The 15,412-nt window shown below is 38.3% G+C and overlaps 1 protein-coding gene across 1 annotated transcript; it reads left to right on the forward strand.

Annotated features, from left to right (window-relative positions):
- Positions 1–1,704: 1,704 nt before the first annotated feature.
- Positions 1,705–15,319, forward strand: LOC103703486 (U-box domain-containing protein 33). The gene is made up of 8 exons (XM_008786348.4): positions 1,705–2,171; positions 6,600–6,718; positions 9,423–9,532; positions 10,476–10,926; positions 11,008–11,145; positions 11,612–12,163; positions 13,935–14,657; positions 14,821–15,319. The coding sequence occupies exons 1-8, from the start codon at positions 1,904–1,906 to the stop codon at positions 15,001–15,003; spliced, it is 2,544 nt and encodes an 847-aa protein (XP_008784570.2). The 5' UTR covers positions 1,705–1,903; the 3' UTR covers positions 15,004–15,319.
- Positions 15,320–15,412: the final 93 nt, after the last annotated feature.

Genomic DNA, 15,412 nt, shown 5'->3' on the forward strand with positions numbered 1-15,412 from the left:
GATAGTTAACCATCGGTTCATTGGATTCCGGGCACATTGGTGGGTCAGCTCACCGCTTTTGGTTTTTCTGTTATAAATACATATCTGCTGGCACACCTGATCTCCTTCTATTCATCAAATTTTTGGCTTTGCCCAAGGTTGATGGTGTTGGCAGCAGGGTAGTACTTCCTAAAGTAAGGGGAGAGACGAGTGGTACTAAGGAGGCACCAGAAGAATCAAATGAAGCAAGAGTTCTGGAGCATTTTTAGGATCCGTCTATCCCAAATAGCTCTCTCTTTCTTGCTTACTGACTTTGGTATTAATTCATCTACTGGCGGGCATTGCTCCGGTGGGCATAGTCGATGCAATCCTTGATCATGGAGGGCCAATGGTAACCCAATCTCCAGATTCTGTCTTGAAATTAAGGTCCTTGGCTGATATCTTCGATTAGAAACAAATCAGTTCTGTAGGCTGGATTCCATGATACAATCCTCAGGAGTGTAGGTGTAACCAACAAGTGCATTCATAAATCTTCAGCGATCTTTATAATCATGTATGGAAGTGTATATGAATACGGTAGTTGTGTGCTCGTTCTAAGAACTGCACTGTTTGTTGATCTGTTATCAGGGAGAGACAACTTGGTGTACGAGTCCTGCCACGTAGTAGAAGGACAGGATAAACATGGTCGAGGGAGGAACAATCCTTCAAAAGTTAATAAAATTATTTTATAATACCGACTTGGTTTTCTCAGAAATTGAAACATTGTGGATTGTGATTAACAATAGAAATTCCCATATAGATGACATTTCGTGTGCTTGGTAGATGGAGACAAGGAGATATAAATTTGTTAATGTATTTATGAAACATACATAAAATATACCAGTAGGCACATGAGATGAGGGAAACCATTGTATAGGACGCTTTTGGTTTGGAGGAGGAGGAGGAGGAGGGAGTGTGGTTAATGAAATAATAAAAAAAATGCTTCATGCTTGGTTGGAAATTTTAGAGAGGAGAGATAAAAAAGTAATTTTCTCAAATTTATATAGAATATAAAAAAGTCCAACTTATACATGCTAAAAATTAGAATATTTTTTTTTAAAAAATACTCTAAATTGTTAGATAGAGTGATGTAAGATTTTTTCATTTATTGAAGATATAATATATATTTTACAGAATATTTTTTTAAAAAAGATGCTCCACCAAATATAACTTATTTTAGAATATATTATTTTTTATAATCAATCAAATATATATATAAAAAATATTTTTAAAAAAATTATAATGAAAGAATTTTTTTTTTTTTTTGCTAAAGCAGGTATTTCATACAACACGGATATAGACGCACCTAATAAAGTTAGAAAACAAAATGTCATGGAGTGCATGAGGTAGCTCTCCCTTCTTGGTCCATATGTTGCCACTGAAATGGCTGGCCACGTAAGCAACCATCCAATCTGCAGTCCCGTTTGGCTTTTTAAATATATATTTAGTCTGAAAAGCTACTCTATTTCTACACATACGTCTCGAGTCAGATCCAACCTAATATTTCTACTCATAAAGTTTTTTTTTTTTTTTTTTTTCCTGCGGGCGAGATGGGTCCATCCAGCTGTGAACATCACAATGACGCGGAAAGAGCCTCAAAGAGAGCTAAGAGAAGAAAGCTTGCGCTTTGACGAGAGCTCAAGCATAATTAAGCATATGCCAAAAGATACCTTGATACACGTGGACTTAAAAAAACACCTAAGTCCGTTCAACATCAACGCGCGGCTAAAGTCAGCACTCGGACACCATTTGGGACGGATGAGTATGCGTCGCCCGGGGCAGGAAGCCGAAGAACGGCATCAAACGGAAGCGAATTCCTACTCGTCTTCTGCCCCTCATTCCTCTCCTTCCCCGAGGCTGGAAGAAGCACTCGTTGGTTCTCGACATGAAGGTCCTGAGCCCCTCGCCGCCCCCCAGCCCCACCGTCGACCGCTTTGGCGGGGCGCCGCCGCCGCCGCCGCCGCCGGCCTTCCGTCGCGCTCTGGGTCGCGGTTCCACCGCGCGCGGCGAACGCGATGGGAGGCTGCACGTGGCGGTGGGGAGGTCGCCGGAGAAGACCCTGGCGCTGCTCCGATGGGCCTTCCGGCGGTTCGGGTGCAGGGAGATTGGGTTGCTCCACGTTCACCAGCCGTCTCCGGTGATCCCCACCCTCTGTTAGTTTCTCTGAACCCTTGTCCCATCTAATTTTCAAATCTTCGAGCACAATTTCGTCAATTCATTTTTGGTTTTCTTCTTGTTCTTGTTTTTGATGAAAATAATTTTAAATAAAATAAATCTGACCTTGAGTCATGGAAGCCATGGTTGTCGTTCACACTTCAAGATCCGTGATCCATAGAAATCCTGAGATCAGAGATTAGCAGGTTCTTTCTGGAGAAAGAAGCTCTGTATGCTGGAGAAGGGTCCCCACAGGCTATTTAAAGCTCTCTCCAGATGATACTCTTCACCGCTGTGAAATTTTATTTATGCCCTCGTGATTATCAGAATTTCCAAAAATTGAAGAGACACTTGTCAATGTAGGCTTTAATCGGATGGGATCCAATATTCTTCCACTTGGACCATATTGAGAACACGTATCAATGTAGGCCACAACTTGACGGGATCCCTACATTTTTCTCTCCGTCTATTGGTTGAGTTCTTCACAATGAGCTTTTCTTTTTCCTTTTTGTTTTGGTTAATTATGCCGATATGAGTTGATTTATTTCTGGAAACTTCCCACTCTTATGAATCATTTTTTTTATGGACCATATTCGGATCAGTCATTAACGTTTATTTTTTTGTTGTTGTGGTTTTAAAGTCCAACTACTTTTTGTTGTTAGCGTCCTTGCGTCTATTGTAATTTAGTGCCCTTTCCCGATATTAGGTTTCCGTTGATTTTTGTTGATGGCTCATTCTCGTCTGATAGCATTCTTTGTCGCCGCTTCTGCTGTGTATAGCATCTGCATCATTTTTTTGATGGTTAAGTTTTAGTCATTTGTCATGGAGTTGGTGTATTACATGAGACTTAGCATGATCTTTCTTTTTAATAAGTCTAGCTTATCTTGGTCTCTTGGACTTTTGAGGCAAATTAGGGCTCAGCTCTAGTTGTTTTAGACTTTTAGGATAGGCAGGCTCTAGAATTTTTAGACAAGTTGTGCAAGGATATATATGAAAACCAGGGTAGTGGAAATTAGGGCTTTCTGTTTGTTCCTTTTTCCAGGCTGAACATGTTGTTTGGTATCATAGAAATGTCCTAGGAAATAATCAAGGAAACATGCTTGTGAAGGATAAAAGCGTATACCAAGAAGCAATAAAATTAATATAAGGAAAAAAGCTTTAGGTAAAATTTATTATTTTTCTGAATGATCAATACACAATATGATCCACTTAGATTAGTTTCAAGGACAATATGAAAGTACCGTCCACCATGAGCTGAAGGAACAATATCAGGTGGGCCAAGGGGGTTGGGGAGTTAATGTGTCTACATGCAAGGTTCCATTCAGATAACGTAAGCTGGAGTCAACTATTTATGCTGCAACGTGGAAGCCATTTGGTCAATATGCCTGAGCCGTTCTTAAAGTTGCATTGGCATCTTTTTGTCTAGAGAAGATGGTTTTTAACTTGTATTACACATAATTGTTCACAAAATGACATAGAGTAAGAACAATGACATTTTCACAAATGCAGAAGAATAGAAGCCCCTTTTATATGTAATTGGTAAAGAAAAAACTTGTGATACATGGATGTAAGCATTCCCATGTTATATGTTGGGTAATGAAGGAAGGATTGTGTGATGCAGGGGTGTGCGGACATATGCCTTGATATTGTAGTTTTGGTGTTTGCATCCTACATGTAGCTGTTGATTTGATCAATCTATGGGCAATTGGAGCTTCATCAGTCGATAATATTCATATATACACAAATCATTGGGTTTCCTTTTTTTTTTTTCCTTTTGGTAGAAGGAAGGTTCTGCATCAATTTAGTATCCAATAAAAGTACAAGCAGGGGTATCTGCAAAAATTAAAGAAACAAGAGGAGGAGGAATAACATCTCCCATGGGTTTATATCAGCTCCACAGCCAGCTAGCCTGTCTGCTGCTTGGTTACCCTTCTGGCAAACATAAACTGTGGAAGCATGGTGCATTTATAGCCCCATAGATCTGATGTCATGGATTAGCAGGTAGTCCAGGCAGCCACCTTTGAAGGAATCACGAGGCCATGTCACTACTGTTTGAGAATCATCTTCAAGGGCAAAATTATCTGCATGGAGCTTGTCTTAAGTCACTCTAATATTTGAAATAGATAACTAATTCAAAGTGTTATCACTAAGATGTGAAAAATCATGTGTTATAACTCCAGATGTCAAAGACAGCAAAGAGTATCAGTCCTTTAAAGGTCTTATGCAGGGGCAAGATGGATTAGCCTAGAAACGGATGGTATAAGCTTCAGATATATTGTGCCAATTATTGTGGGCTGTTTTTCTGTTTTAAGTCATAAGCAGTCTGGTTTTCTTCATGCAGCTGGTCACCTTCCCAAGGTTTGGGAATTGGAGGCCACAGACTGGATTGTCAAAACTTCCTCATTAAAAACAGAGAGAAGATGAAAGAACCAAACAAGTTTGGGCCTCATTGGCATTGTTATCCCCCTGCCTTTTCCTGTTTCATAAAATCAAAATCAAGACAAAAAACATGTATGGTACCACTGTCTATTTTCTTTTTTCAAAAATCTTTTATAATTATTTTTAGAAAAAGTGAGAACAAGAAAGCATTGCTTTCACATTTTTGTAGAAAAAAAAGAAACTCTAGTTTCTTCAAGTGGAGAACCCCACCATCCATGATATCTTTTCCACCACATTGTCACCACCTCCAACACCAGCACTGCCTTCCACCACTAGCACCTCCACTATTGCCGCCCCCACTACCATTGCTGCCATGGTCACCGCCACCGCCACCGCCACTACATCTTAGATAAGCAGCCATTTTTGTTTTAAAAAAATTCGTTAGTTGACTATATTCAATATTTTTATGTTTTGAAAAAAAAAAGGCACTTGCCTATTACAGAGATGGTGCAATTTGATTCTTTTTTCCATTTTTAGACTTTAGTATTATGAGATAGAGGCTTGACCGAGAGTAGAAACGACCAAATTATTGCCTGCAGTTGGTGAAGGTGATATTGAAGATAGAACAATTCCTTTTGTCATGAGTCCTAGATTGATGCAGCTGCTTCAATTGTTAATTTGAGTATTGAGCGAAAGGTTACACCTAAGGTTTGCCGTTCGGATCGGTACCGTATTGTACGGGACATACTGTATCATACCGGTACTAAACTGGTACGCAATCTCGTACCATACCAATACTCAGTACGTTTCGTCATCTCGTACCTTACCGTGTACCGACACTGTAATAGGATGGTACTGCTACAGGATCCGGTACTGAACAACGAACCTTGGTTACACTTATGGGTATTATATTGTAGGTCAATCCTATTCTACTAGTACCAATAGACAGCATAGGGGAAGAAGCACTACACCAAGGAACCAACAATATAAAAACTTTGTTATAAATTTTCCTTTTCTTATTGGTATTGGGACTAACAAGAATGGGTAGGGCAACAAACATCCAACTCATTTGTACTTTGCATACTCGCATAATCATCAAAGATCGTTGAAGTGAGGTGTCGAGGACAAAGAAATTGTTGGAGTTACCATTTCGATGTAGTACTAGAAAGATTGGTTTTAAAAAAACCTCTTGTGGGGTTAAAATATATGTTAACAAGATTTGCATTCTTAGTGTTAAAAGGGACATCATAAAGAGTATATGATGGTACTTGCCTCTTTTTTGCCTCAAAAATTGGCATCAGGTGTACACTTTACTTTAGAAAAATGTAAGCCTTAAAGGGTGTCCTTGAGTGGTACACCCTGAACTTCCCCCTCTCATCTCTCCTTGAGGAATAGCCTTTTTCTACCTGAGTGCGGGAAATCTTTTTGTAATTTTTTTAAATATAACAAAGTGGAGCTTTTGTAAATCTGAAGCTTGTTCAGGGGTTATGCATTATCTCTCCTTGGATTTATGTTATTTCATGTGACAAGGAAGATAAACATCTCTTGAATGGGCCTTATTGTTATATATTAGAGTGGCTGTCTTGTAGTGTCTAATATTAGTGGAAGCACCAAAATCTGATGTTATGGGCAAAATTGTGGAAGATCTGCATACTATTGAATTCAAAGTTGTTTGTGGTTTTCACCACACCACATTAGAACTTAAAAACTCGCCTTTTTCTTTCCAGGTTGCAATTAATATGAAAAGTAGTCTGCAGGTGAAAGATTTCACAAATAGTATACATTCATCTATGCTTCAGATGCATCCTGGACTAGGTTTTTAGTTTTCGAATCTTATTTACTCAAGAAATCCTATTACGACCTAGGATAGGCCCTTGAAATTGATTCAAATTGTACAACTAACGTTCTTTTCTGATCATCATTTTTCTCCTCTTTCCTCTTCTCTTCAAATTGCCATCTTAATCTTGGGCAACTCTTTTCTAATGTTTTTTGTCTTTTCTCTTCCAATGTATTCCTATGAAGTCGTAATTCTGACATTTTATTTGCAGTAGGAAAAATTCCTGCAAGTCAAGCAAATGAGGAACTGGTTTCTACATATCGAAGAACAGAGAAGGAAATAACAAAGAGGCTCCTACTGACTTATTTAAGATTTTGTCATAAGGCTCAGGTGCATCTTTAAAAAAAATGAATGTGTTTTCTTTTACTTTCATAAAAGAAAGTTGAGTTATAATTTGTTTTCAATTGGTTTCTGATTATTTTTGAATAATATACTTCGAGAACATGTCTCAAGCAAGTTTTGTATGGTATCTTCATTGTTGGGCATATAGTCCTTTCTTCGGATGTGGTTGAAACTTAGTGTGATAACATAGCAAATTCTGAGAATGCATAGTTTTGGGGTTTCATCTTATGCGCAAATTATCCATCTCACAGATTTAGTGTTTTTTTTTTGGTAGAGACAGAATCCAATTTGTGTTAATGTACAGTGTGAAGATATTTCCAATATTATCTCCACTCTCTCCTTGGAAATTACTGCTATCCATATATAAGAACTTTCTTTCTGTCATCCTTGAACTGAAAGTATGAACCATTAATTATTTCTTCTTATGATGATCTAGGATACAGAAAATGCTGATTGTGAAAAAAAAATCATTTTTGGTGCTGCAAATGTTTATATAGAAAGACCTTTTTTTTATATACAATGTTTTCTTTCATAAGATACCCAAAAATATGGTGAGATGCTCTAGCAAATTATTTTTCAAATTCACTATGGAATGGCGGTTGTCTATTAGACTTAGGGTAACAACCATTTGTCAAACATCTCAATTAAAGGTGAAGAATACCATAAAAGGAATCCTATCAAGTAGGATATGCGTTACGGGCCGGTACGAACCGGTCCGGGCAGGGACCGGTACCGGATCAGTGTTGGATCCGGTTTTGGAAGCTTTTCATTAAAAAACCGGCTGGTACGACTGCCGTATCGGTACGGGACTGGTCCGGACCACTACCGGTACGGCAGACCTTGTTATCAAGCAAGGTCCGCAATCGTGGTACTAGGTACCATACCGGTACTTTATTGATACGATATGGTATGGTCGGTACATTACAGTATGTACCCCGTACAGAAACAGTCCTCTAACCATTTTTCTCATTTTTTAATCTATGTATGCTTGGGTATAGGTCGGTATATATTTCAATACGTTTCAGTACTGGGCGGTACATGCGTTGGTATGAGATGGTATAGGGCCTATGCCGATCCGAACTTGAGTTTCGTACCAGTTCCTACCTGGTTTAGTATGGTACGTCCTGTACCGAGCTGTATGGGGCAGGTACAACAGTCCATGCTATCAAGCATGTTGGTTTGATTACTTGGTCTGTAGAGCGGAGCTAGGAGTTTGATCTAGTCTTTTTCCTTGATGAAGTGATGCGGATTTTTTACAATTTTAGTAGTGATTTGGCAGTGAAATGGTGGGACTCCCACTTCCTATGGATTAGCTAGACCTCAGAGTGTCAAAATTGTTGGAGATACACAATAGGTGTCAATCACAGTATGATATTGACTTATTTTCTTGAGCATAGAAAAGTGCAGTGAGCAATACCGCATTAGTAGTTTGGAGGTGTCACTTATTAGTACAACAGATTTGCTATCCATATGAGACTGTAAGTGGTATGTTGATTGTTTCAAGTGCTGAAACATACCGAGTTGAAGCTAAGTGGGGCCAGACAGAATTAATTTGGATATTAAAGGTTAGCGGATAGGTAAACATGTTGTAGTGCCAACATGCATGAATGCGGTTTTACATGAAAACATGTGTTTATTTGCTAAGGAAATCATCTATCACATTAAAATAGATAGCTGAAGTTATAAGGTGGCAGTCTTCTAATCAAATTGACAAAACATTGTTGTACAGATTTCACATGATTAAAACAAAATAATCTATGGAGATCACATTCTGAAAATGACAACAGAATGATTAGACTGTTAAAGTTTTTGGGACAATGTCTGGTCATATGCTATGCTACAAGTATCAGATTAGGCATTGACAGTCTATTTCTAGGGGGCATAGCACAGCCCAAACACTAAGACTGTGGATCGAAGTCAGAGATTTGAGCACTATAATACTTGCCTAAACATCAAGTTTCCATGCAAAGACAGCTTGATAATGCAAAAGTTATGAAAAAATTTCTAGGACTAAAGCTTTACATATTCAAGGTATTAAACACACTTTCAACAAAAGTGGATGAATTCCTGATTTGTTCAGTTTTAAGAGAAATCAATTTATGCAAAGTCAGCGATGTGCTGCTACACATAGCATGCTTAGAAGCACTAAAAAGAAAGGGGAAACATTGATCATGATGTACAACATTTTAAATGCCTAGAAACAAGAAGTGAGCCAAGGTGTTTCCAGATGCTGTTGATGTGCTTCTTTTCAGTTCAGTTGTAGGTTAGCTTGATCTGTCAGGAGTGTGATATTACCAAAGAAAACACATTTGGAGTGTTAAATCGAGGGGAAAAACCCTGTAAATTGTATAAGAATCCTACAGTAACAGGGTCTAAAAAATTTCATGATTTGTAGTGTTTCATACTTTCATTAGTCTTAGTGCATCATGACATGCATACCTATATGATTAAGCCCATGTCTGGACTCCTGATCCAGTTGTAGAAAGAAAATATCTGTGTAAATAATGATGGAACCTTCCAAATAATATAAAATAAGACTTGGTTGTTCTGAAAGTCCTCTGAAATGCATGATTTTTTTTGACTTTCTCAAAAAGTGGACATTACTCGCATATTTATTATACTCTTCTCAAAAATATCTTAACAATGACTTCTCTACTTTCTATAAACTTATTAAGTAGTAATTGCTCTGCAGGTGCAACCAAGCATTATTATGACTGAGGCTGAACAGATTCACAATGGAATTGTGGATCTAGTGGTTCAACATGGTATCCGTAGACTTATTATGGGTTCGACACCTGATAAGTAAGTCGTTCTTCATATCATATGGATCTGCTTTTTATTTCATTGGCCTTTCAAATTAATAAAATTATGCTATAATAATCACATATATTTATTAATAGGATTACAGTTGCCTTGCAAGTTGTTAGACAAATATAAATGAAGAATTTCAAGTTGGTCTCTCATGACAATCCCATTACTGTGGGGTAGGACGGACAATAACTCAAATGTGCCATTCTGCTTTGACACAGGCTAGACATTGTTATCCATCTTTACATCATATGTGACAAGATTTTTTTTTTAAGTCTGGCCACAGGTGTAATGCATTTTCAGAGTCTTTCACATCAGATCTATAAGAAAAAACATAATGTTACCTTTAGAATTCAAGTGAGAACTACTTTTGCGCATATACTGTCTGAACGATGGAATTTTGCTGGAACGTAGCTTGCAATGCTTATTTGTCAGGCTTTTGAATCTGTGAATAGTTGTTTTAGAGACACACCAAGGATTTGCCTCATGTGAGATGTCAACCTCCTCAAATCCTTGCCTCATGTGAGACACACCAAGGATTTGCCACATGCGAGATGTCAACCTCCTCAAATCCTTGCCTCATGCGAGATGTCAACATCTTCAAATCCACCACTCTAATTACACCAATTTAATGTTAAAAGATGAATTTGTTTGGTGCCTTTATGATTTGCCATCCTTGAATAAACAATTAACGCATGTTCAATGTTTACTGTTGATGTAGACCAAATCTAATGCATGATCAACATTTAGAATGGACCTGTATCCAGAGTCTAGACCATATAATTAAGTTTGGCAGCTTCTTTTACTTTTTGTTTATGTACTTGTTAGATAATATAAAAAAAAGAGAGCAGTTTTATCCCGTCAGTTTGGTTATATGATCAACAACAGAGGCCATATTATAGTACCTCTCTAAAATGAAGTTTTGGGTTGACCACAGTTGTTTCAAGTTAAAAGGGAGCTCCAGCAAGGCAACATATGCTGCAAAGAATGCGCCTCCATTCTGTGAGATATGGTTTGTCAGCAAAGGTGGACATGTCTGGACAAGAGAGGCTAGTGAAGGCACAAATTCTTTTTTATCGGTTTTTAGTCCAGAGGCAGCTGTACTAAGAGAACAGATCAGGCTAAGCTATCTACATAAGGACTACTGTGAGCCTATGCCTAATCCAGAGTATGTCTTATCCAATACTTTCACAACTGCTGATCTCCAAGGAGACACAGGCATGAACCAGACTGAATCCAATAGTACAGGAGTGGTTGTCTCAACTGACTCTAGTATTGTCAATAGCACAAATCTATCTAATTCACAATATCCCTCGTCTTTGCCTGACACACCATCCTATCCTACTTCACCTGTTGATATAGGGTTCTCATCCAAAATCAACTCCCAGGTATGTTTGAAGATGATATTCAGCTCCATCTGTTGTTTTGGAAATATTTCAGGGACTTGTTTCATGTAGCTTCTACTACAGGATAAACTGGAGCCCGAAGTCTCTTTTGATCAGCTCAAAGAAGTTAATTTGGAAGTTGAAAGATCAAAGAAAGAAGCATTTGTAGAACTAGTGAAGCGCAGAGAAGTGGAATCAGAAGTTGAAGAAGCTCTTAACAGGGTAAGCATGTTTACATTTATCTACCCTATCCCTATCACAGCAGTTCACTCAATCTTCATATGCTGAGATGACATCCATAACATTCTACAATGGCAAAACTCGGACTTAAATGCTTGAAATTATAGTTTTTGCCATTGAAGCAAATGTGAATTTTCATCTTTGCTAAGTTAAAAGAACATCTTACTTATCCTCCCCCCCCCCCCCCCCCCAAAAAAAAAGAAGACAATATACATTTTATATGACTACCATCCCAGATTCTATTTTCATTCTATTTCTTATTGCTTCTTTTTCTAAAATCAAATATTCTCATTATTTAGCATAATTCACCACTATTCAGGTGATATATTAGTTGACATGCATTGTGCCTCCTGCATATATCAGCTATTTGGATGGTAGCTGTTTCCAGCAGCTCTGTTAATGAATCCTTCTATCAACTTATTCAATTCTTCCTCATTTTTTTAACCAGGTAAAAGCTCTTGAAGCTGCCCATGCACGTGAAATTAAAATCAGAGAAGAACTTGAAGACCTTTTAACAACAATCAAGTTGCATCATAAAGAGCTCATAAATCAAAGGGATGAAACCATGAAAGAGTTACAGAATGCCTTGAGTACCACAGCCACCCTTGATGCCCGTGCTCGAGAAATGTCTCTTCTCAAGGATGAAGCTGCAGCTGAATTGGATCTCATCCAATCATTTGTAGCGATTCTCAGGCTTGAAAGACAGAAGATCCAAGAGCAGGAAGAGAAAGCTGTTGCACAGCTTGAGAGGCGGAGATGTAGCAGTAAAGCCACATCTCCAAATTACAGCCAGCTTATTGGTTTGGGCAGTGATTCATATAATTTCACAGAGTTTTCATTGTCTGATCTGGAATCTGCTACTTGCGGATTCTCGGAGAGCTTCAAATTAGGACAGGGGGGCTATGGATGTGTTTATAAAGGAGAGATATTTAATAGAAGTGTGGTGATAAAAAAGTTGCATCCACACAATGTTCGAGGTCAGATGGAATTCCAACAAGAGGTATGCTAGTTCTCTCCCTCAAAAATAGAAATTTTATGCAATAGTCGGGTAGACATTAAAATTCTAGTATGCTGTATCGAGATGTTTAGATTATGAGATGCTGGGGTGCTACTGGGAGTCAAGGGTGGATGGCCACCCCAGAATTTTTGTGGATACTGCAGTGACTCCACTGTATAACCAATAACAAGGAGGTATGCATTCGATAAACCAATCAGTATAGCCACACACAATTTCATCTCTTGGCCTAATGGGAGGCAGAACATACATGCCATTTGTCAGGATAGCTTACCACTAGTATTTGTGCAGGGTGCAGAAATAGAGATACATAACAATTGAATATGAGGCAAGTAACCAACAGTGTTTTCATATGTAATAATTAAGTATTATAGGTTGTTCTGAAGTAGACAGAACCTTTTCGAGGATGTAGTTATCTGAACTGATACTCTGCTATTATTGAACCAATGCTTGCTTGATTGCCCCTGCATCCATTTGAGCCACTGCACAAATCAAGGTACTCTTTTACTGGAGTGCTGTGGGAGCCTGCATGCGATGCAGATGAAAAACCTGCTTCATTCAACCAATAGGCTCTTTTTGACTAGTTAATCATGCAGCAACATTCTTCCTAATTTGTCAAGACTCAGGAAAGTTTGGCATACCAGTATCAGGAAATAAATCCATCCAAACAACTTTTATTCTCTCTTATCTTTAGGAATGCTTGTTGGGCTCTTATTCTATGCTTATTGTCCATACATGCACTCGTACATGCTGGAAATTGTTTCTTATCACTTGCATGACAGAGCGTGGTTGCAGCATTTGAGATGTTAGGGTTTTCTGGTTCTTGCTTATTGCATCCTAGCTCCAAATGTTAGAGAACTCCAATTCCCATTCATCTAATTCAGAAAACATTCTCCAATTTCTTCGAGTAGATCATGTTTTACTCATTCTTTTCTTTTTGCAATTGGAATATGAATGAGACTAGAGATGCCATCATTGGGGCCAAAGACGCAATAGCTTCGGTGAGAGAAAAGCCCAAAAATGTCATAACCAAGTGATTGTTTAACCAATGATGAATTTTATGCCACAGAATGGATCGAGGAGCTGAGGACATTTCCATGGTTGAAGCATTTGTAACATCACTTGGGTTTTTCACCTTGGACATTGTCATATTTATTCGTCATGTTTTATTTTTTCTGTCATTTAGTACTACAATGCTAGATTTCTTTCTCATTTCCTGATAGCGCATTCATTTTGGACTACAATAATCTTTTGCTGTACTAAGAACTGAAATTATGCTCACTCTACTCCATGGGTCTTATTTAATGATGTTATTGTACATGAAAATCTTATAATCATCAAGTCTCCCTGACTTGGGTCATTTTCAGTCTGAGTAGTTTGTCCTAGACCAGTTTGCAAATTGGTTTACTCCAAGTCTTTCCTGCAGGGAAATATTTATTCCATTATAAAATATGTGGACTTGGACCAGAATTGACAAAACAAGTCAGGTTCATATCATGGTCAGGCAATTTCTGATTAGGTCTAGATTGACTTAATATTATATACTTTCCAGCCTAATGTTGTACCAACTTTTATAGTTTCTGGGTGATGTTTTGATTTTTAAACCTGATTTGCAGAAGTCTGTTGAAGTGTATTCAGATCGCATGTTCCTAATAGTGGAAATTCTTAACTGAGTTCAATTTTGTATCTTCGGCTATTTTATTTTATTGTTTTTTTCCTATTTACTGAGACACTTTGATTTGTTATATGTTCATAGGTTTATGTCCTTAGCAAACTTAGACACCCACATCTGGTGACCTTGGTTGGTGTGTGCCCAGAAGCTTTATCCCTTGTTTATGAGTATCTGCCAAATGGAACTCTCCATGATCGTCTCTTCTGCAAAACTACCACACCTCCATTAACCTGGAGGGTCCGAACATGCATTGCTGCTCAAATCTCAAGTGCTCTCCTCTTCTTGCACTCCTCCAAACCTGAAAAGATCATTCATGGTGACCTGAAGCCTGACAACATCTTCCTTGATTCCAATTTTAACTGCAAAATTGGTGATTTTGGTATTTGCCGGCTGGTGCCAGAGGATGTAGAGTATTACCCCTTGTTTCGCCGAAACAGAGAGCCCAAGGGTGCATTCTCTTATGCTGACCCAGAGTACCAAAGGACTGACATGTTGACACCGAAGTCTGATGTGTACTCCTTTGGGATCATTATTCTCCAGCTGCTCACTGGGAGGCCTCCACAAGGGTTAGCAACTGAGGTACGGAGGGCTGTGTTGTCTGGGAAATTATCCTCAATTTTGGATCCTGCAGCTGGAGAATGGCCTGGTGATGCGGCAAGAAGGCTTGCAGAGTTTGGGTTGCGATGCAGTGAGCTAAATAGCCGGGATCGTCCAGAACTGACGCCTGAGGTTGTGAGAGAGTTGGAACAACTACATCTGATGGAGGAACGACCAGTGCCCCCATTCTTCTTGTGTCCCATTCTTCAGGCAAGCTATAAAAAGAATATTTATTTGTGATATTATTGATCTTGGCTACTTCATTTTATGCAGATTATTGTTGACAACACAAGCTTCTTTCTTGAATTTTTAGTTTGTCCATCATTAAATCTAGGCCCTCATGACTTTAATACTATAATGCTGGATGCTGCAGGAAATCATGCATGATCCACAAGTAGCAGCTGATGGATTTACTTATGAAGGAAGAGCTTTGCGAGGTTGGTTGGAAAGTGGGCGAGAAACTTCACCTATGACTAATTTGAAATTAAAACATCTGAATCTTACTCCAAACCATGCCCTTCGGTTTGCCATACAGGATTGGCTATGCCACTGTTGAAGCTGAATGCCGCAAGCATGTGCCATCACCCATAGTTCTGATTCCTTCTATACATGATTGTGTATATTGATGCACACATAAATGCATTCATGTATATTGTTGTATAGTTAAGTGATATCAAAATATATATTCCTACCGCTATAGTGCTTCATCATATCAAGACCTGATTGTAAGTCGTGAGTTGTGACTGATTTTGGATCCAGATGATTGATCATTGATTCATTTATTTGTTAATGATTGTTTTTGCAAGAATTTGTGCTTTTTGCACAAGTCCAACATGCAGGTCTAAGTTAAACAATGCTTACATAAAACTGAAGCTTTATTTGTTTGTTTGTTTGTTTATTTTCATAGCAAGCATATCTTTATTTATAATCACAGTAAATTAGGGCTTATCTGAGTGGTTATATCC

This window comes from Phoenix dactylifera, chromosome 3 (assembly GCF_009389715.1).
Source record: "Phoenix dactylifera cultivar Barhee BC4 chromosome 3, palm_55x_up_171113_PBpolish2nd_filt_p, whole genome shotgun sequence".
Taxonomy (NCBI): Eukaryota; Viridiplantae; Streptophyta; class Magnoliopsida; order Arecales; family Arecaceae; genus Phoenix; species Phoenix dactylifera.